General features: G+C 35.3%; 1 protein-coding gene across 2 annotated transcripts in view; it reads right to left on the bottom strand.

The window, feature by feature from the left end:
• Edil3 (EGF like and discoidin domains 3) overlaps nucleotides 1–23,284 on the bottom strand; it is a 395,904-nt gene that overhangs the window by 195,196 nt on the left and 177,424 nt on the right. For both annotated transcript variants that reach the window (XM_077109390.1, XM_077109391.1), the window contains one exon: nucleotides 16,818–16,946. In XM_077109390.1, coding sequence (XP_076965505.1) covers nucleotides 16,818–16,946 — 129 coding nt within the window. The remainder of the gene's footprint in view (nucleotides 1–16,817; nucleotides 16,947–23,284) is intronic.

Raw genomic sequence — 23,284 nt, 5'->3', positions numbered from 1 at the left:
TTCAATAATCATAAGTAGACTGCAACTTTGTAGGCATAAAATAGTGTCTTTAGGGTTAGATAGAAGCAGAGGAAAATGGTTAATATAAATATAATAAAACATCTGTTTATTGGTTACTTTTACAACTTCAAGCTTAAATCAGCTTCTATATTGTAAGTACATCTTTTCTTTCAAAAACTCTAAACGCCTTCTAGGTCCCACTAGTCATGCCCACAAAACACTTGTGCATACATCTCTATAATCTTAATTATGATATGCACTTCTAATAAATATATAGTTAAGTAGTTATAAACTATGTGAATATTACATAAAAGATTGCTAATATATTGGATACATCACTGAATGTATATAGGAAATGCAAATCAATAACATATATCAACGTGTTATATATCATAATGAAAGTTTCAATATGAGGAGCCAATTTCTTATTGGAAACAATTAGTTTGACACACTTTGTCTCATAACATTTTGTTTAGCTCATAATAGAAGAAACATTAGCTTCCATTTTCTTCTTTGCTTGCATTATTGGTATTTTCTCAACTTGACATTTCTGTGCAGAATTTTTAAGCCAATTGTGGATTTGGAGAGAGAACATTTTATTTTAAATAGATAATATAACTGCCACATTGTGCCTGGAGTGTTCTGCTTTGTAAAACTCCTGCTGTATCCTGAGCACCTCTGCACTGGTATATTTTGACAGGTAATCCAGACTAGGTGCATCCTTCATGTGATTAAATAACTTCTCACTTAGTGTATCTAATTTTTAACAATTCAAAAACATAAAAGTAAGTCCTCTTATTTTCTTCCTCTCATAGTCCTGTCTCTTACACTCTCCTGTAACACATGCAGCCCAACATGGAAACACTATAGCTCTATAAGTAAAGTATCTAGGGAAATGATGTAGGGATTTAAACTATGTCCTATTTACTTTGGACATAAAATGAAGCTCAGTTACTTACAGTTCCCAGATAATAATTAATGGTTGATAGAATTGCATATTCCATATTTCAATCCTAGATCTAAGGAAATACTCCTGATGTAAGGTAAGGGTAAAGGAGACATTTCTTTGTCTAGCTTCAGGGTGACTGCCTTTGTAAAGCCTGGGGATTTTTTATGACTAATTCTTTTCTCAGGTCCAGATATCTTGGATAGATGTAAGATCATAGGATCACAGGATGCCTGTAAGAAAATGAATCACCAGAGCAAACATAATGAACACTGTATTCTTTGTGAACTAGATTTTCTCAGTCTATAAGACTTAAATCAAAACAAAAATCTTTCACCTAAGATTAGATATTTGTTTCTTTCTGATACTGAATCAAGTCTTGAAACAACTTTCCTGGTTTTTCTTGTTACTTTTAGGTAAGAAAAATACCTTTATCTGAGTTACAGTTAATAAACATTTGCATATATCTCACACCCTAAAACAAGTCTTGTCTTGGGCATGTAGAAATCCATGATTTCTAGTTTGGATCTTCTCCTCCTCAACTCAGGCCTGCTGAACAGGGGAAATGAAGTGGGCCAGAAGCAGAAGTAGGTTCTCTCCTAATAGGGGCAGATCTGGGTGAAAATAGCAGCCATCTTACAAATCTACCTAATTAAAAGTTACAAATAAGATGACCAAATATTTAAAACATTTCCAAACATATGGAAGGCTGGGTTCAAATTTAGAACTCTCAGACATCTCAGGGTTCCATAAAATACAGTGGGGACTGTATTTTTAAAAATTCTCATCTCACACTTCTTTAAAAATACTCCAACCCAAATACCTAAGCTCTGCCTCCTCCATACAGAAAACTGAAGCCCCAGGTTTTGTCACCAAGATGAGCATTGTAGACACTAATGTCATGGTCATCCGTGGAGGACAGACATGGAGAAGAGGCCCATTTAGGACCTGGACCTATTTTCAGCATCATTTGACCAGAATATTCTGACATCAGGAGTTCCTTGAGCATTGTCTCAAAGAGACCACAGATCTCTAAATGAGTATGACCCCCTATACCTGCAAACTCCTAGCCCCAAAGAAGGGATGATGCTAGAGGAAGTCAGAGAAAAGTCTCCAATGTGAGACTCAGGGCAGAGTTCCCTCCAGGCAGTAATTTAGGAAGAAACTGGGAAGGAAGTTATGGACTCACTCTTTTAAACCCATCTAATCCTCTTCAAGACAATAGCAGTATTTTGATGTGTTCTATATCAGAGTAGATGAAATGAAAAATCTTGCTTGGTGGTTGGGTTGAAAGATAGTAATGGTAACCCCTTGGATTAAAAAGATATACAACTGTGTGCTTTTCTTCTCCTGGAAGCAAGTTTGAAGATTCTTGAATGCCATTTTAGCTCTGGGAATTCCTCATCTGTATCTGCCTTCACTCTTTTGGGACACCCCGTACATCCACCATGCACTATCCTTTTGGAGCCCATCCCTCCTAAGATAATATAGCTGCTTGGTTTTGAGAGTCCCACATGGCCCACAGAAAATCCATCCACATTCTTTTCTTGTTACATTCTAGAACTTCAGCCCTGTCCCTAAACCTTTTCCTGTCCTTGCTCTGTATCAGCCACAGCTTCTTGTATTCAACCTCTCTAGGCAGGCATTTAATCACCAGTCTATATATAATTGACCTCAAGAAATCATAATAAATAACAAAAGGAAAACTCAGTTTTTAAATTTCATTCTGAACTCTTAGCCATCTTATTTTCCCTTTATTGCTAATTATGTACTTACCATCAATCATAGTTTAAATAAAATATTTGGAGAAAACAAGATGGTTTGCTTTCAAAATCCATCAAAGCTCTCGAATTTGTATTGAGAACGCTTGAGAAAAATTGGGCAAGAAATGTGAACTTCAAAGAATGCATCTACTGTCAAATGACAAAACCACATCATGTCCAAAGTCCCCGAGAAACAGGAAATGACCAGGAGGTTCATTTTAAATATACTCTCTGAGCCATTTGAGAATGGCAGGCCATAAACTACAGCAGATAGATAGGTGGCAATAAATATTTTTCTTCAATTCAACTACTCTGAAGAGAAAAGAAAAATACTATGTTCTCAGATAAAAAGTCCTCTATACTCTTACAAGAGTGCACTCAAGAGAATTTGAAATAAGTTTTATTTCTAAAACTCTCAGAGACAAATTAAAATTTATGACCTATTATTAAGAATTAAGCTATTTCAAGGAAAAAAGGCAAGTCCATGTTTGTTTAGTTTTTAGTGTAGAAGACTAGCAGTGGAAATATATACTAGATATCATAGATGGCTTCATAAATTTTTAAAAAGGCATCATTAGTCCAGGAAACTATCTAATCAGATTACCACTAGGACTAAACAATTCATTTATAGAATTTAGGGCAAAATTGATTGGAATGTGTGTCATCATTTATAGGAAAAGAAATGCGCATGTTAAATTACACAAATACATAATATATACGTGTGTGTGTGTGTGTGTGTGTGTGTGTGTGTGTATTCACATTTCATTGGGCTTTACTTAGATGAAGATACAAGAAAAAATGATTATTGGAGCCAAGGTTGTGGGCTCAGTGGTAAAATGCTTGCCTAGCATGTGTAAGGCCTTGAGTTAGATCTTCAGCACCACATAAAACAAATAAATAAAGGTATTGTCTCCATCTACAACTAAAAACAATTTTTTAAAATTGATTATCCATATTGAAAAATATCATCCATACTGTCATCAAAATAATACCTCATCCACTTCAAAATAGATTCCATTGCTTACTCCCTTCAAATATGGTGACTATTTTATATGTAGCTCCTTAGAAACTTGGAATAATTTCCTGCCTCTAAAAGGCTGCCTGGGACTTCTGCAGCTATCCATAGAGACATAACTTTATTGCTGTGCATACCTTGTTTTGCTATCATTATCAATTCAGAGCCAACTGGGAAGAATTGGGAATATTTATCTATTTTTGATGTATACTATGTTTTTCAACAAATCAATTGAAAAAGTTTGAAGTAAAATCCCTACATATTAAAATACTCAAAACTAAAAACAGACATCAAAAACCACAGATTAAAATGGGAGCTATAGGAACCTAGGACAGGTTACTTATTAGATTTTTATATTAAGCTTTTTTATGCCAGACAAAATAGCTTTTATAGGTCTCATTCCTAATAACACGGAATATTCCTGTACTTTAAAGTTGATAAATATGTGTGTCATTATGGTTAGATATGGAATTATCTCCAAAGGCTCATGTGTTGAAAGCTTGCTCCCCGTAGCAATGTTCAAAGGTAGGCTTTGGGGATGTGAGTAGATAATGAAGGCTCTTGTCACAAGAATTGATTAAATCCACTGAGGGATTCATAACTGAAGGGATTGTTGGGCTCCTCTCCTTGGGGACTATATCTTGTGCCTGCCCCCTTCCTCTCTGGTAGGTTTTTTTTCAGCTTGCTGAAAGCTACCATGAGCTGAGCAACTTTCCACCACCACATCCTTCCACCATAATGTTCTGTCTTGTTGCAGTCTATAGCAATAGATCAAATTGACCATAGATGAAAACCTCTGAAACCATGAGCCAGATAAATATTTTCTCTTTTAAGTCTCAGGTATTTTATCACATTGACAAAGAGGTAATACAATGTGCTACCTTATATTTAGTAAAAATGAAAAAATAGAATCCAGATAACAGATACCCTCACATTGATTCATTCAACAAATGCTTACAGTACATTGACCATGTGATAGAAACCTTGCTGAACATAAGGGATCATTTTGTATGTCACACAGCCATATAACCTATTCAGTAAGGGCAAGCAAGCCCAGAGGTCTGGTCCAAGAGACCAGAAAATTGCAAAGATTTCCATGCAGTTCACCATTTTTTTTCTAGATTTCTATTTTAGTAGTCAAATAATAAGCAAGTATTTACTAAGCCCTACTACTCATTAATTTGTCAAATATATTTTCGTTACCTACTATATGCAAACAGTATTCTAGGTTATGATCATGAATCAAATATGAGTCAGGTAGAAATTGCCTTTAAGCTACCTGGGGTGATGAGAAATATACAAATAAATACAAAACAAGTTAGAAGGAAAAAGAATAAGTGTTGTATAAGGTAGAAATTAGGAGATTCTTTTTGCCTGATAATGAGTGGGAAGGGTAGAAGTGTTCATGGATGATCTGCATCTGACATTTGTATACAAGAGAAGAAGAGAAAGGGCTTTACCAGCACAAAAAGCACAAAATCAAAAGCAGTACCTGGGGAATCACAGAGTGTGGAGGGGGCATGGACAGTGGCATACATGGGTGAAGCATTTGGTATACAAACGGGGGTGTGGAAATAAACTTGGAATGTTGGGTCAGTAATAGATTTTAGTAAGACATGAGGTTCAGAATATGAGATTCATCTGGTGCCTCTAACTATGCCTTTGCTATGAAAAATGCAAAGGACATAGATTTCATGATTTAAAATATACATGACTGGACAGTTGCAAGATGCTCGCATTGAATGCTTCCTGTACACCTTTCTTAATCTGACATATAGGGTCCTAAAAAGAAAGCAACTACATCCTCAGTACAGCTGTGAGAAGGGGACATATTCAGAGCTGTCTGATATGAGGAAGAATCACCTCCGATATTCACCTTTCACATGCGACTGTGGGTTCAGAAGTGTAGTTCCTCTGCTGCATGCCCCTCTTAGGTGCCACTAGTCCTGACTTACAATATTGCTCTTGAAGGATTTACTGCCTGGCTACAAGAATGCAGCTCACAGGAGCCCTCAGTTCACTCTGTGGAGATGCAGCTTCCAGGCATAGACAACTGGGAAAAGGCAGCTGAAAATGGACTGAGGGTATACAAAGAAAAGTGACTCCAAGAAAAACAGTATGCTGACTGTACACCACACATGATGGAACAGATTCGAGCAGCAAGAGTGGCATAGGATGTGTAGATAATCTTGATGGAAAGCATTGTTCATTGCTCCTTCTTCTCTCAGACAAAGGAAGTTGCTTCACAAAGAGCAATATTAACATGTCAACATAGTCACTATATCTCTGGGGACAGCCATAAGCACTGACTGGATGCTGTAGTTACGTATGTGTGGGTGATTCTTCCTCCTAGTGTGAATTTGTAATAAGACATGCATTTTCGGGCTGGGGATGTGGCTCAGGCGGTAGCGCGATTGCCTGGCATGCGTGCGGCTCGGGTTCGATCCTCAGCACCACATACAAACAAAGATGTTGTGTCCGCCAAAAACTAAAAAATAAATATTAAAAATTCTCTCTCTCTCTCTCTCTCTCTCTCTCTCTCTCTCTCTCTCTCTCTCCCCCTCTCTCACTCTCTCTAAAAAAAAAAAAAAGACATGCATTTGTGCTGATACAAAGAAACCCTTTATTAGCCTTTAGTCTCACCTCTGCCTCCAACATGCTAATCACTCCTTTAACAATAACTCCCTCAACTTTTCATGTCTCTGTCTCAATTTTGTTTTCTGTCCTTTCTTCTTTATATAATGATTGAGCTCTCCCTCTGAGATTTCCACGCCACTCCTACTTCTATCTCTTTTAGGCAATTAAGTTAAATGATATTAAACTCATTTTCAAAATTATCCAACAATTACTTACCTATAATTCTTTATCAACTGGAGAACTCCTGTTACTCCTGAGAACCATCAATAAGCCAATTAACACTGACTATCTCCAGAAGAAGAAAGGCAATGTACACTGTTCCCAAACTCATTTGGCCCATTAGGTGAACTACTATTTTATTCTACATTAATTTCATAAGCTCTTAAAGGCACATATTATTTCTTAAAAGTATTTTTGTTGTTTTTGTCTTTCTCAGAGTCTATTACCATGGAAGGTAAAATGTTATCAGAAGATACATTTATGGAATTACTGTTTACCAGACTGATGATTCATTCATTCATTTATTTATCAAATATTTATGAGCTGGGTACTTTTAATCATTTTGAATATAGCAAAACATAAATGAAAAAAGTCTTGGCTATAGAAAGGAAGCTTATTTTCTACAGAGGAAAAAAACAGTAAGAAATAAATGTATTATACGGCATCAGGTGAGAAATTCTAAAATAACGGAAGGTAGAAGAAGGGAAAGCAAAGTGAAGAAGGTGTTACAGAACTCCATTTCATTTGAGGCAGTCAGAAAATGTACCTCTGGAAATTTATCACTTGAGCCAAGATCTAAGAAGAAAATGAGCACATACTATGGTAATGTGTGTGTATGTGTTTGTGTGTGTGTTTGTGTGTGTGTGTGTGTGTGTGTGTGTGTGTGTGTGCAAGGTCACCAGACTGATATCAGGCTCAGTATGTTTGAGGACAGCAAGGGAACAGAGTGACTACAGTACAAGCAGCAGGAGATAAGGTCAAGAGCAATGGACAGGAAAAGACATGATTTAGTCAGTTTCATTCCCCTGTTCCTCCCTTTTCTGTCCCTCTCTCCTTCCTCTCTACCCTCTTCCTTTACTCCACTGGTTGTTCTTCTATTTTCAAGAGTTCCCCTAGACACACAGTACCCAGCTCATAAATATTTGATGAATGAATGAATGAATGAATCATTAGTCTGGTAAACAGTAAGTCCATTAATGTATTATCTGATAACATTTTATGCCACATGGTAATAGACTCTGAGAAAGACAATAGCAACAAAAATACTTTTTCTCCTTATTTAGGGCTACCTTCTGCATATAAGAGAAAACATTCATCCCTAAAGTCTTTGGAGCCTGGCTTCTTTCACTTAGCATTATGTTCTCTAGTTCTATTTAATGAACAGCAAATGCCATAATTTCATTCTTCTTCATGACTGATTATAACTCCATGGTGTATATACAGCACATTTTCTTTGATTTTCATCTGCTTCTAATTTGTGTGTGTGCATGCGTGTGTGTGTGTGTGTGTGTGTGTGTGTGTGTGTGTTTGTGTATGCGTGGTACTGGAAGAGACCACAGGGGTGCTTTACTAATTAATTCTTCTCCAGCCCATTTTATTTTTTATTTTGAGACAAGGACTCCCTAAGTTGCTCAGGCTAATAGTAAACTTGTAATCCTTCAGACACAGCTTCCCAAGTAGCTTGATTACAGGCATGTGCCACTGTACCCAGCTAGAAGATAATACTTTTTAAATCGAGGCATCTGATGTTCCTATCCTTTCTGCCATATAATTAGGTGAGATAAAAATCAGTGTTTATTTTAATGTCAATTTCTTCTGCCATGATTAAAGTATTTTGAAAATCAATAATAGAAAAAATAATAAATTTATGAAAATACAGAATTTCTAATTATACAAAACACTTTCATATATTTTAAATTGCGTTGGCATAATGAACTAGAACCTAACTGGGAGAATGGCCCAGTTACTTATATTTGGAAGACAAGGAAAACAGGGCTTCAATCAGCACTTGTTGAAGTTCATATGACTTGTTAAGAGCATACAAGGAATCAAGGTTCAGGTCCCTTGCATTTTAGTTTTCAATTGTGTTAATAATCACACCTTCATTATCCAAATAAACTATTAACTTATTTAAAAAATGGCAGAAGTAGTTCCTTTACCACTAAATGGTTTTTGTTTTTTTCGGGTGGTCAGGTCGGTAAATTTTACATTAGAAGTATTCTAATTTAAGATGTACCTTAAAAATGACTGAAACCTCCTCACAGCAATGACTAATTTAAAGATGTATATGGTGCCTTAAAGTTCTCAAAAAACTTTAATTAGCCTAGGGTGCAATAGTGTTTTGCTCCCTGATAAGCTTCCTGAGTCTCAAATGTCAATTTGAGGTATGAGGAAACTTCTTTGGCCATGTTACAAAATAATACCCCTGAATTCCATGTCCCATCCTGATAAACACACATGGATACTAGATATTACATATTAATGCTTTATGTTTTTTTAATTAAAATTTTCATTAGTTACACTCATATTCATTATAAAAAGTAATACAAAGAGATCCAGGTACACTTTGCCAATTTTTGCAAGTGAATAATAAAAGTATAACCAAAATATTATTGACATTATTAAAAATATGGCAATATTATCCAGATGTAAAGAGTTTTACTTATTTGCATATGTAATTAGTTCTATACAATTTTATCATGTGCATACATTTGTGAATCTATCATGGCAGTATGCTGAACAGTTTCAGCACCACAAAGATACCTCATGTTGCCCTTTCATAAACCACACTCACCTTCCTCCCTTTCTATAATATCTGGAAACCACTAGAATATTCTCCATTTCTAAAACTTGGTCATCTCAAAAATGTTATAGAAGTGAAGTATTTAGTATACAGCCTCATGAAATTGACTTTTTTTTTCTTTTCACTCAGCTAATTTCCTGGAGATATCTAAGTTTTTATAAGTATCAATAAATAGTTCCTACCTTTCTATTTTGAGTAACAGGTATGCATGTACCAAAGTTTGTTTAACCAATTACCTGTTGAAGGACATCTAGGTCAATTCCAATTTTAAGCCATTACAAATAAAACTGTTATGAACATCCATGAACAGATATTTGGGTGAACTTAAACTTTTAGTTCTCTGAGATAAGTGCCCAGGAGTTTAATTGCTTGACTTTATGGTAAAGCAAGTGTTGCTATTTTTTAATTATAATTTTTCCCATTAGAATAAAAGCCCTGAAACAGCAGGGATTTGGTTGTTTTGGTTCAGTGCTGTAATCAACATACAGAACATTGCTTGGTTCAAAGTAGGCATTAATCCATACCTGCTGGATAAATAGGCTTCAGATCCATAAAGAGATTTATCCTTGTGTGCATAGATGCTTTCAGATCTAAGGAGAAATGAGTCTGCAAAATAGCTTTGGGGGAAGATGATAGATATAGGGATAAGAGGTATAGACATATTGCCTTCTGACCCTAACAAGCCTGGGGCATCTGCTTGTGCGCTGAATGATAGAGCAGCTCCAGCAAGAAGGTTGAGTTCATAAAAAGATTTGTAATGTTCTGAAAATAGCCAACACCAAGGAACACAGTAGGACCCAATGTGGCTAAAATGACTAGACTCCTGCTGCTTCTTCAGACCATGTACACTTTAGCCGGTGAGGTAATCATTTAGCTGGGGACAGAGTAGCTTGCCCCTGAGCATTATGTTCTAGGAGGGGTCAATGGCAGAGCTAAGTACATGACACATATTCACCAAAAAGTAAGTTCTCAATAAATACTTTCTAAATGTGTGAATATATAATTTCCTGATGTGGCTGGGGGATACTCTAGGAAAGAATGAGGTCCCATGGGAGCTATAGGGAAGTTCAGAAGCTAGCAGCAAAGAGCAACAGTGATCAGGAAATCAATGTTAACATCACTGGGAGACTATGTAAATTCAGATTAATCACATTATTTTTAAAAACTGCTTTTGTGGTTTTATTTGTGTTCCTTTAGAGAATCTTCATAAACCATGAGTGAACCCATTCTAGAAGCTCAAGCCTATTAGTATAAATATGCTCTCTTTATGAGTATAATCTTGTGGCAAAATTTTTAAAAGATATTTCTGTTCAGAGTTTATTATTTTGGAACAATCAGGTCAGGTTTCTTTTAATAAGTAAAAGCATAAAAATGTTTTTCCTATTATCTAAAATAGTCATTTTAAAATATGAGTTTTATCAATATCAGAGTTTGTTTACATATTTGAGTAGTGTTTCTGTGCAAATATCTATTATCTATGTTATCCAAGACCATGTTCTTTGTTGGCCTCTAGCCAAAAAAGGAAAATAAGAAAATAAAAATGTTTTGGAACTCTGGCTAATATAGATAGATTAAAGAATGATGAATTATAAGAAGAATAAGCTAACAACTTCTTCTGTCTTGATTCTTTCACTTAGTTAGGAATTCTTTCTGTAAGATGATTTGCATGATTTTAAACAAAGGTTAAATGTCACAATTCAATAAGATTTTGAGAAGCTCATTCTGTGTGAGCTTTTAATTAAGTATACTAAATTTAGTTTCCCTTTGAGTGTATCTCTGCTTATTGGGTTTAGATTCTGCAATTCCTCACAAGATGGTTCTAGAACACTGATTTCCAGCTTTGGTTGCACATTAGAATCATCAGGGGAGGTTTTAAAACCCCTAATGCCTAAACCACACCCTGGACCAATTAAAAATCAGATTCTGGGATAGAAGTCAGCCGTTACTATTTTTTATAGGTCCCCAGGCAGTTGTAATGTGCAGCCAAGGTTGAGAACCAGAGTTCTAGGAACATTTGTGTCACTTTTACTGGGGGACTTGTTAAATACACCTGGGTCCAAAACTAAGTCTATTAAACTGAAATCTCTGTGGATGAACAAAAGAAATCTGTGTATTTCTTTGGACGTCCAAATGATTCAATGTTTAGTGAGTTCCAGGACCTCTGGTTTATATACTTAAGGGGCCTCACACTGACCTGCAAAGTCATCAGTGAGAAGGAATATTTCAAATCTTGACCTCAGCTTTTGGGGTTGGAAGCAAGTCTATTTTGAAAGTCTTCTTAGAGATATTTATTTAACCAATGGAGTTATATAGTTTGCATGTGTAAGTAATAACTCCAGGTAAAAGTTTTACAAAATTTGGAAGTGAATTCTTTGTTAGGACAAATGGACTCTGTAGTGAAAAAGCTAAACTAAAGAAGCCAGGAAGATAAAAATTATTAAAAATTGATTTAAAAATAATAAGAATTATCTTTAATTAGGATGTTAAGAAAAAATTTTATAGAAAAGCATAAAGTTCTCTTTATACAGATTTTTTTTCTTAAAAAATCAAAACATTTTTAAAGGAAAGAAAAATTCACAATCAATAGGAATCAGTATTAGATTGTAAAACATTAGACCATCAGGCATACCTAATTCTTCCAATTTTGTAAAGTATGTTTTGAAACACCTCATGTGACTCTAATGAACATTTTTTAAGCAAGCAGGGTAAAGGGCTATTAAATCCAGTTTTTGCAGACATGTTATTTTGAGCATACAACACAGTAAGCTCTCAGTAAATGTCTATTGCATTGAATTATTGAATGAGAAACCTGTAGCACAGAAGCATTAAGTGCCAGCTGACCCTTCGTCTATAAATCAAGATAGAGCTGCATCAAAATCCAGGTCTTATCCAGAATCCTGCCCCTTATATTATGCCTCCTCCAGTATAATTAAGATACTTAAGGTTAATGGTCAGTCTTTAAGCCAATGGTCCTTAAGTTTAGTGTACCTCAAGATCATATGGGTATTTTTAAGTCCTAAAGCATTAAATCCAAGGCATTGACCAAAGATTCCAATTCAACAGGGCTTAGGTAGACTATGAGTCTGCATGTTTAACAAGTATAACGTATCAGAAAAAACACAAAATTGCCAAATATGCAATTAATCCTATTAACAATGATTATTGAAACAGCAAATATCATTATCTAATTCTAAGAAAAGTGGAATATGTAATTTACACAAGTGAAAAAATTCAAGGCCCCAGTAGATTTTTATTTGTTGAATGTATGAATCCATTAATCAATAACATAAATCTAAGACCAAACTTATTTACAGTATTTAGCAGAATAAAGAGGAAAGCCTTAGGTCTGTTTTCCTGACCACCTTTTACAATGAGGAAAAGGGCTAGTGAGAATTTTATCTTTCCTGAGCCAGTCTGATCACATGGACCACTTCTTTAAACCATTCCTTTTGCTTATAGGACTTGGTGGGCTCCTAGACCAGCTATTCTTCACCAAAAAATAGAAAATGACAATTTGTTCTTGAAGGAAATAATGGCTGTGAAGTTGTGCACTGACTGGGAGGGAAGAATGCATAGAGAGTCTGCAGTGGGAAGACAGGCAGAGTCCTGGGAATGAAGCAATAGTCCTTCTCTAAGGCATTAGAGTTGTTACTAGGCAACGAAGACAATATGATTACTTCTAGCATGCCCCAAATGCAGCTCCCAGTAGAAAGCTGCCTGCTTACAAATGCCTTTCAAATCTTAACCTCTGGACCATTTTGGTGCTCAATTTATTCTATAATGTATATCCTTAATTTATATACATACATACAGTGTGTATGTGTGTTTCAAATTATTCTATGGCATTTTCAAAACAAATACAATTTGATAAATCTATATGAGATCCCTAATGATTATTATAAAATTATTATAGAGTTACAATATCATGCTATTTTTATTATGACTAATGTTGATGAGTATGTTGAAAAACACTCTCATTAATTGCCAGCAAGCAGGTAAAATGGTACAGTCCCCATAGGAGGCATTTTGGCAGTCTCTTATAAAACTGAAGGCACCTTCCCAGATATTGCTCTCCTAGGTATTTACCCAAATAAATTGAAGACTTATGTTCACATAAAACCTTGCATGTGAATATTTATAGAAGCTTTATTTATCATTGCCAAAATTTGAAAGTAACCAAGGTATCCTACAAATGGTGAGTAAATTGTGATAAAACTATAGAATGAAATGTTGTTTAAGTGTGAAAACTAATGAGCTACTAAGTCCTAGAAAGATAAGGAAGGACCTTAAATGCATATTGTTCAGTGAAAGCAATCAATGTGAAAAGGTTACATTCTGGGGGATTCTAATTATATGAATTTCTGGAAAAGGCAAAACTATAGAGATAGTGAAAGATCAATGGCTGTCAAAGGTTGGGGCAGAGGAAGGAAAGCATAAATGGATAGAGTACAGGGGGCAGTTATGTCAATGAACCTATTTTGTGTGATTCTATAATGGAGAACACCTGAGCTTATCCATTTTTAAAATCCCAGGTAATTATAAAATAAAAAAGAAATCAACCTAATGTAAATTATGGGCTTTAGTTAATAATGTTGTATTAATACTTGCTTACAATTGTAATAAATGTATTGCAGTTCAATATGTTAATGCTAGGGGAAACTGTGTATGGATGTGAAAGAAAGCTAGATGGGAACCCTATATTTCATGCTCAGTTTTTCTATAAACTTTATACTAAAATAAAACTTATACCATTAAAAAATCCAAAAAGCATATGTAGATATTAATTATGAAAATAATTTTCCTAATTTGTAAAACATTGGTAACATAGTTGTTAAACTGAAATGATTACCTGTATATTCATCACTCAGTATCATAAAACTTAATTAAGTGTCTAACTATATTCTAGAATATTTAGTGAATATTCTATCACATAGAACTGATTTAGTAAGCATTCCCCCAATGTCTATCTGCAGGATTTTTTTCTATTCTTTTTCCAAATGAAATATTCATATTAAATTAATACATCTCTAATTTTTAGTAACTTTCAATGAAGTCTTGCCTTTCAAAAACCTTAAACATTTTGCTCTCATCTATTTTATGCAACTGAATTCAACAGTTGCTATCAGTGTAGGATATGATCATACTTAGCTATTCAAAACTTTGTATAGTAGTTCTCAAACTTTCTGATGTGCAAGAGTCACCTGGGGATTGTTATGGAGTGCAGATTCTGATTCAGTTGACTTGAGGTGATGCTTGATAATCTGCATTTCTAAAAATCTCCTAGGGACATTCTGAGTAGCAAGGCTCTAGAGAATTTCTCGGTCATGAAACTGTTACCAGTGTGAAAAATAAACCCAAACACATAGCAGTTCTTGCAGGGGATTAAAGAGTTGTATTTCTGTTTCTCCTACAGAAAGATTTCCAGAGCTACCAGCACTTCTTAATCTGCTTTCCCAATATATAATCCTTTTCAATTTCATCTATAAAGAGGAAGGCTTGATAACCTTTATACAGTGAGTAAGCAACCCATTTAGTCATAATATTTTCCTGGTTCATGTGAACCAAAGGTCATCTATTTCTAGTTCAATTCCTCAATTTATGTGTCTTTGGTCACAGAAAGGTCAAATGACTAGCTCAAGGTCACTTATCCAATAACTTTAAAGGTCAGGTCTCAAATCTAGATTTCTGATTCCAAATCCAAATATAGTCTTCTTCCTTCCATTGACTCTTGCAACTAATAATGATGCAATCTACAGAATAGAGGCAGGTGATTTGACAATAAAATTCTAGTTCTGAATTGAATCTCTCAACCTCAGGTTTTCTACTGCAATACCTAAAATGAATTTAAGGTCTTGGGGAAGGGGTCAGTTGCAGAAAGGGGAGCAGTTATTTGGTCTCCAAAATAAGCTTTGAAATTTAATGAATTTTCAGTGTGATGCAAGGGTGTAAGGCAAAAGACTGGGACATACAAAAGATGACTTGATTTTTTTTTTTTCTGAGTTGCTTCGGGCATCATTAAGTGGCTGAGAGTAACTTTGATCCTCCTGCCTAAGCCTCCTGAGGTGTTGGGATTATAGGCATTTGCCACCACACCTGGCTGACTTGATATATTTGATGGAACTTCTAAGTGCTTAAAAACAACTGAAATGAAATGGAACTGCTCAAAATGAAGAAATTTAGGCCTAGAGATAATGAAAATATTTTTGTATTACTGTATAAATATTATTCGTCAGAACTAAGATTTTGAGTTTTCCAATCTCTGGCTTAAAGGCAGGCCCCAACTTCATGCTGCCTTCAACAGTAGGTTGAGGAAAAAGAACGAATTAATGTGGAATACATGTGACATTAGGGGTCTATACGTGCCTTCCAAATATAATCCTTCCAAACTCTAAGGATTTCTTCTAACAGTAAGAATCTGCTTGTATATACTCTCAGTTTCTAAAAAAGGAAATCAGAATAATTTGACCTTACATTTAAGACCCATGTCTGAACACCAGACAACAGTCCATCATGAAAATCTGGTTCCAGGTGGGTCTTCAGTGTGTATGTGTACAGGCTACTCTGAACGGAATTGAAGGAGGTGGGCAGATTGTCTCCTCTGGGCACTGCTCTGACACTGTATCTCAAGGCATTTTGATTAAGGATTGCCAATATTCTCTTCATTGGATTAAGTGAATATCTAGGCACCTGGGATGCTGGGTTCCCATCTTCAGAAATTCTACAAACTCCTAGACATGGGAAATGTCCAGAAAAGTACAAGATGCTCCTAAAGTTTCAGGTTTGGGGGACCCTATGCTTGATGCTGTTGGGTGGAAATCGGGCTCTGGCTGACATATCCAGATTTGCCTTACTTATTTTTAAAACCATCACTTAACTGTCACTCTGATATTCATGGCTCACATAATCCCTCTCTACTCTTCCTACCACATGCTCTTCCCCTCCCTCTGATCAATATCCAGTCCCTTCTTCAATACTCAGCTTGCATGTGACACCCCTATAAAAACTTTCCTTGAGAGCTTGCCTACTGGGATCCTGTGGTAATTTGAAGTCCACACCACTCATTTGACATTTTTGTTCAGTTCTGCTTCTAAGAAGAAATCATCACAGATGAATTTATTTTGATGAAATTTCCAGGATAAATAAGATTAGAGATAAAAGAAAGAAGTGCAGATGGCATGCTTGTTGACTTTTCAAAGATTTACATGCTAAAATGACAATAAGAAAGAAGGAGATCCCTATCTTATAGATAGGGCAGAGTGGACAGTGCTCTTTTCTGGGTATCATCTCTGAACTTAATCACCAGGATAATTCTGGGAAGCTTGAAAAATGTAGCTTTAATGTAAATGTGAAAGGGAGACAAATATCAGTTTTACAGGAACAGGAATATTTTGCAATTATGGTTGAACAATGATGAAAAGGGCAAACCAGGATATTACAAACCCCCCACATCCCTGGAAGGACTGCAACATAGTTGAGTCCTCAGCTGAGGACCTGGTGTATTCAGTGGGACAGAAGCAGTATAGCCAAGTGCTAGGGCTCTTTGCTACTCAAACTGCTCAAAGAATCTATGATTCTACTACAAACAAAGAATGGTAATGACTTGTACACTTTAGATCAATAATAATAAAAGCACAATGACTAGAAATAACTTACTGTGCTGACAGTGAATCCCATTAAATCCTCGGGGACATTTACAAACATAGCCTATGAAAGTGTCCCCTCTGTATGCTTCACTTATTTCACAGGTTCCTCCATTATGGCATGGATTAGGAATGCAGGGACCTGAAAGAAAAATAAATATTGCTGCATGATGCATATGCTTAAAAGTAGATCAACATTTTGCAATTAACAATTTTATAGAAAAAGTACTTTAGATATTAACATACAGGAAATGTACTAGTTGTGTAAACTCTGAAGACCTGGGTTGGAATTCTGGTTTTACCACATTTTAGTCCATGTCACCTTGAAATTTATTTATTTTCTCTGTTGCCTCAGTTTACTCTTGTGTTAAATATTAATATTAATAATATTTATCTCAATGGGTTCTGTTACCAATGAAAAGAGTTCAGGTACATACAAAATATCAATGAAAGTCTTTACCACATATTAAGAACTCAAAAAATATAGCACTAAATTAATTTTCAAGGCATCTGAATTGTAGAATAGCTTTTGCATATTTAAAAATTAATATCAAATAGTAATTTTTTGAAGTTATGAACACTGAAGAGTTTTTGTCCTCTGTTATAGCATAAGACTGTAACCATAGAGACCAAGAAAAATTTTATAGACTACTTTTAAATTTAAGGTAGAACATGCCTCTGGAAAAGCATGTTTCTTGCCAACCTAAAAGGGGCAGTTAACCAAAAGTTGCACCTTTGGAGAAAAGAGTCTAATCATCACTTAGGAGCTTTCAGGAAGTAACTTCAACAGAGTGACCAATACCTGTGGCAAGTGAGAAGGTTGTGCTGAGATCTCCCTTGGAGAGAACCAGACTGCCAGCAATGTGGTTAGTTGACAGCAGCCAGGTACTGAATGGTAGGATCTGCTACAGTAGCCTTCATTCCAGGTCACACTCCTTAGTCAATGGCTGAGCACCATGGGGCGTGTCAAGCTGGGCCAGTCCCACTAACCTAAGACCTTTCAAGTGCATGTTTTGTACTCTGGAGTGCTCCACTAGTGAATCTGAGGTTTTCTTTGAACCCTGGGTGTCTGAGGGTTTTTCTACGCAATGCTCTTTCTTTCCTTTTTCTTTCTTCAGAAATGTCAGGGAATGTCACCATCTGAGTACTTAACCTACGTACTCTTGCTGTCTCTACTCTTTGTCCATTATAGACTTTCTCCCTGAGAATTTTTTTCTACTTATTCTGTATTATAGTCTGCTTTCTGGAGAATATTCTTTGATGATAGAATCCCGACTCAAGATTTTGAGGAAGGGTAGAGTCTAGTTGAGGAAAGAAAAATTCTCTCTGTGAGATAAAGAAAGACCAAACAACAAAAACAATGTTTTTATTCCTACTTTTTTTCTTTTCTTTTTTTTTTTAAACTATGGAGACTAGAGCACATTTCAAAGTGAGAAAAAATATCATGTGTATGCATGAATGCATGAAGACAAATCCCAATATTATGTATGGTTGTAATGCATCAATAAAAATATATGGAAAAAAAGAGAAAATAAAGTTAAGGTGTACATATTAGCAAAGGAGAGTACATATACAAATGTACTGGTGAATTTTACCTTTATGTATATCTATAAAGCATCAATTTCAAAACAACAAATAAATAGAAGAAGACCAGAAGAATAGAAGAAGAACAGGGGTGAGAAGGAGGGAAAGGAAGTATTGGACACTGAAACAGAGCAAATTATATGGAATCGTGAATGTATGATATGTCAAAATGAACTCCGCTACTATGTATAACTATAATGTACTAATAAAACAGAAAAAAAGAAAAGTAAGATTAATAAAAAACTAAGTGTCTATGAATAAAAAGTGGATTCCAGAGTCCTGAAGGAAGATGCACTGAGAAAAGGAGCTAATGCTTTCAATTGAGACAGGAAGGAAGGCACAGGGTTGGACACAAGAGGCCCCAACAGGGAGGACTAGTCAAGGAGTGCAAAAGTGAATGGCTACTTGAATACGGGTCTGTCGAGAGCCAGCCATGGGCTATGTATGTGAGCTATGCACATTTGAGTGTATGAGGAAACTGGACTGATGTTGCTGCTCTGACTGGACTATGTGATGTATGTGTCCTTTTCACTAGCTCTGCCTATAATCCCCACACAGCACCTGAGATGGGTGTGACTTTTCAAGATGACAGTCAAACTGCTGACAAGAAGACATCACCAAGCAAGACTCTACCCTCCAAAACCTGACCCTTGGCCCCATTAGAATAAAATGTTCTATTGAATAGCTCTCCCCAAATAAAACTGGGATTTGGGGTATGCTTGCTCTCTCTTTTGCCTGCCTCTCTGGCCTCCCTTGTGAGAGCTGAGGTAGAGGAGCCATCTCTGAACCCCAAAATAGTTACTTTCTGTTTCTGTGTGGTTATTTTAGTAGCCAGCCCAATTCACCTGGAGCGACCCTGACTGATTTATTCACATGTCATGACATGGGTCAAAGTCCTTTTTGGAACTTTGGAGAGGAAATGAAATTTATTATCATCATTTTGCAATAGGACTTCAACAACAGGTAGCAAGTCCTTAGTCCTTAGCAATGTCACTCATTGCCCTGCCATTGGAGCAAAACTTCATGATTGTATTCCTTCGACCAGCAGCTTTATATCTGAAAGTATCTTTGATGATCCATTCCTTTCAGTTTTAACTTGTGTGAAGTTCAATGACTCTAGAGTCTAATAAAGGTACAGTTAGACTAGGAAACAGCATGGCTGGATTGTAAAAAAATAAGTAGAAATCATGGGAGCTGTCATTCCCCACCCCCAGCTGTCCCATCTTAATTACAAAGAATGACCAAGTCTAGAGACTTAGCAAAAAGACTAAAATTAATAAGTTATATTAGAAATTTTGGTCAAGTATATTTTAGCTGCTTGCTAACAAAAAAGAATTTATGTGAGATGATAGTTATGTTAATATACTTTATTATGATAAAACATTTTATTATCTCTATGTACCATAACATCATGTTGTAAACCTTAACTATACATAATAAAATTTATTTTTGAAAAATCAATATATTTATTTAAGTAGGCAGTTTTATGTCATTCAGTACATATCACAAATAAATTATCTAACCTCTGCTCTTAAAGTGATGTATTGCCAATATTGGAAGAGAAGAAAGTGCAAGACCAATGACTAGCTTGAGAGGAATTTGAATCATTTTCTTCCATTGCTAAAATGTATAAATTGTGCTAAAAACCCAGATCTATTATTTCTCAGTTTTCACTTTTGTCCTCACGAATTAATTACTATATGGTAGTGTCTTACAATTTCCAAATTCTTTCTATATAAATGTTCTCAAATATTCCTCAAAGCAATTTGGCAAAGTAGTCACTATCATTTTCTTATGTGGTTAAAAAAAAAAAACAACTGAAGATCAGAAAGATTAGATATTTCTCAAATCCACATCTCCTACACACCTTTAGGCCTTGAACAAAGAATATATGATTTCAGAAAGGGATGATGAAATAAATTGGGTGTTAGAGGTTTTACTCATTGATTCATTTCAATATCAGATAAAAAAGACTTAGATATTTTTAACTGATAACCATACAGATAACAATTGTTAGAGAAACGTAGAAATAGATTCAAATAAATAAATACTTTTAAACTAATAAGGAACTTTTAAAATTACCTTATGCAATCTCTCAATTTTACAGTTGAGAAAGCAAAACCTAATAGGAATATATCTAGAAAACACTTAAGATGAAGAAAATTGAGTTTAACAAATTATATCTAGGAGGAAAAAATAGTTATTAAAACCAAAATTAATGAAGCTATTCCTGTCCTCTCAAGAGAGTGCTGTGATTTACATCAGAGAGAAAATATTTTTCCATGCTCCCTTAAACTTTCAGAGTTCTATTAGTGATGACTAAAAAATACTGAATAAAGGTACTTCTACCAGTTCTTGGGTGAGTTAGAACATAGATTTCCAGGAAAGTGGTCAGTGGAAGTCACTCTAAGGAACACAGGGTGAATCCAAGCCTGGAAGAGATGGCTACCTTATGCATACCTACATCTTAGCAAAATAGACTCGTGAGACAGCAAACACAGGGAGATGAGCTACATGAAGCTGTGTAACAAAGGGAAGAACTGAGGAAGGGATTGGGAAGACCCAGGAGAGGAGATCTTCAAAGGAAAGCTGAAAGTAAAGTAAGTCTTCAAGGAGAGAGGTGGGTCAAGCAATAGACTGGGATGCTGTAATATTTTGGAAAAAGTGGCTGGTAACAAACGTAATGTCTCAAATTCCAGTTTAAGTTGTTTTCACTGATGCTATGTGAAAAGTCTTTGCAGGAGAATCCAGCTCTACACAGACATTGGCTAACCATCCATGCCTGTGAGTTGTACCTAGGGAAAATAAAGGGAAGCGGCTGTGCTCTCCATCCATCTGGTCCTGCCGGGAGGGGAGAAATGCTCTCCATTCAGCTCATCCTGCCAGATGTAGAGAAGTGCTGCTGCACACAAAGCCCCAGGGGTTCCAGTGGAGACAGGAATCTGAAGGTAGAGTTGACTGGGGTATGTTAAGTCCCAGGCACTCTGGGCGCTTCCTGAGGGCATAGGCGAAACTTGCCCAGCAATCCTGGTGTAGCCTCTCGCATTCCTAAAAGATGAGAGCTAGTGAGTTGGAACTCATTTCATTCACATCCCAGAGGACATCAGACCTCAGCTGACATATGGGTTTTAGAAAAGACTAAAATAGAGACTGCTGCTATTATTTTTCCCATCCCAAGGAATTTAGTGACTTTCATTTAAAGTAGGATGAAATAAAGCCAACAGTATAAAGATTTAATCTTTCTAGAGTCTTTACAAGCTAGCAACAGGAAGTATACATTTTTCTTTATATTACTTTCTAAGAATATATTCTTGTTTTAGAGATTTAAAAAAAAGCAGGCTTGGAGAGGTTAAAGTAAATAACGTGTCTAACTATAAAAGCAACAATTTTAACACATTCTTCCTAGCTGCAAAGTCCACATCCTTTCCATCAAGCCAGGTTGACAATCTATATACTAATATGTTAGCTATGACAAATGTAAACAGAATTAGCATGAATTCACCAAGCACATTCCTATAAATAGTATAGCACTGCAAAGCCTCCCCACATGAGAACATCTCAGAGTATTTTCAACAATTGTGTCACGAGGTATTACATATACAGGCTCTACTATGCTAACAATACTGTTTCATTTCAGCTATGTTCAAAATCAACTGCCAAACACAAAAATTTCCCCAGTATTGTTACTCAATAAATATATGTAAAACTGATAAAATGCTAAATGCCTTGTCTTCTTTTGGAGTGGTCATGACAGAGCTGAAGTGAATGGTTCCTTGTCACTTTTCCCCAGTATATCATAAATGTCACTTGGGAAGAGTCATGGTCAGCACACAGCAGGTGTTTGGTACATTTTTGAATAAACAAGTATATGACAATAATGAGTAATAACAACTATATCTATTGCTTAAACCCTATTTTAATTTTAGGTTTATAGGGGGTCAATAGCTTTAGGCTTTTCACTCAATAATTACTATGGATACTTCCTGTAAATTTTCTACATCTTTCAATCTTTAAGTCCTTTAAAATTTAATTAGGTTCCAATGTTTTTGTCACTAATATGGTTTCATCTTCAAGAATGTTAAACAGAATTGTAAATAACAGACTGTTTGTGTACTTTTACATAATGATTGCATGTATCTTAATTCTTAGGCAAATATACAATCAAGAACAACATAAATTTTCACAATCTCATTAACAGTGTTTTACTCTCCCAATTTAACAATTCTTATTAAATAAAGACATTCACTTTAAAAATGAGCAAAATGAAATAATGAGAAAATAAGTTATTACATAAATAAAACAATAAATGAAGTACCAGGAATCAACTCAAAAAATGTGTTTGATAGCCAAAAGTGTTTTGGGTTTTGTGTATGATTAAAATGCATATCAACAGTTTCTTTTTTCTCCAAGCAATAAAGGTATTTAATCATAAGAAAAATAGAGGCCTAGAAAACTTCTATTTTTCTTTGTTTTTTCCCCACAACATAATTCTCAGCTCTATTTTGATATTGAAAGTATCATATTAAAGTCCCACTCTGACAAATGATAATAATCAGCTACAGTATAAATGATGCTACTACAATGAGGATAAGAAATAAACAGACCCTGACAGACATAGAAGGATTTTCCCACTAATTTTAGGCTAAGTACTATTTATTAATTAGGTACCTAATGTACTAGTAATATACGACAAATACTTTGAGTGGAATTAAAATTGTTGGCAAAGACTAAACTTGCAATATCATAATATGTGTAGTTTTCCAGTTTATATGATTAATTTTTAAGGTGAATTTAGAAGCTTTCCTTCACTTGTGAATGTGGTACAGATGATATAAACAAAGTTCCTTGTTTGTATAGTGGTGTCTGGAAATGCATTCTAAAATCTCTCAATGCCCT

The sequence above is a fragment of the Callospermophilus lateralis genome, chromosome 5 (genome assembly GCF_048772815.1).
Source record: "Callospermophilus lateralis isolate mCalLat2 chromosome 5, mCalLat2.hap1, whole genome shotgun sequence".
NCBI classification, from domain to species: domain Eukaryota; kingdom Metazoa; phylum Chordata; class Mammalia; order Rodentia; family Sciuridae; genus Callospermophilus; species Callospermophilus lateralis.
Note: the sequence above shows the minus strand (reverse complement) of the source record. Positions and strands in the feature narration are given on the sequence as shown.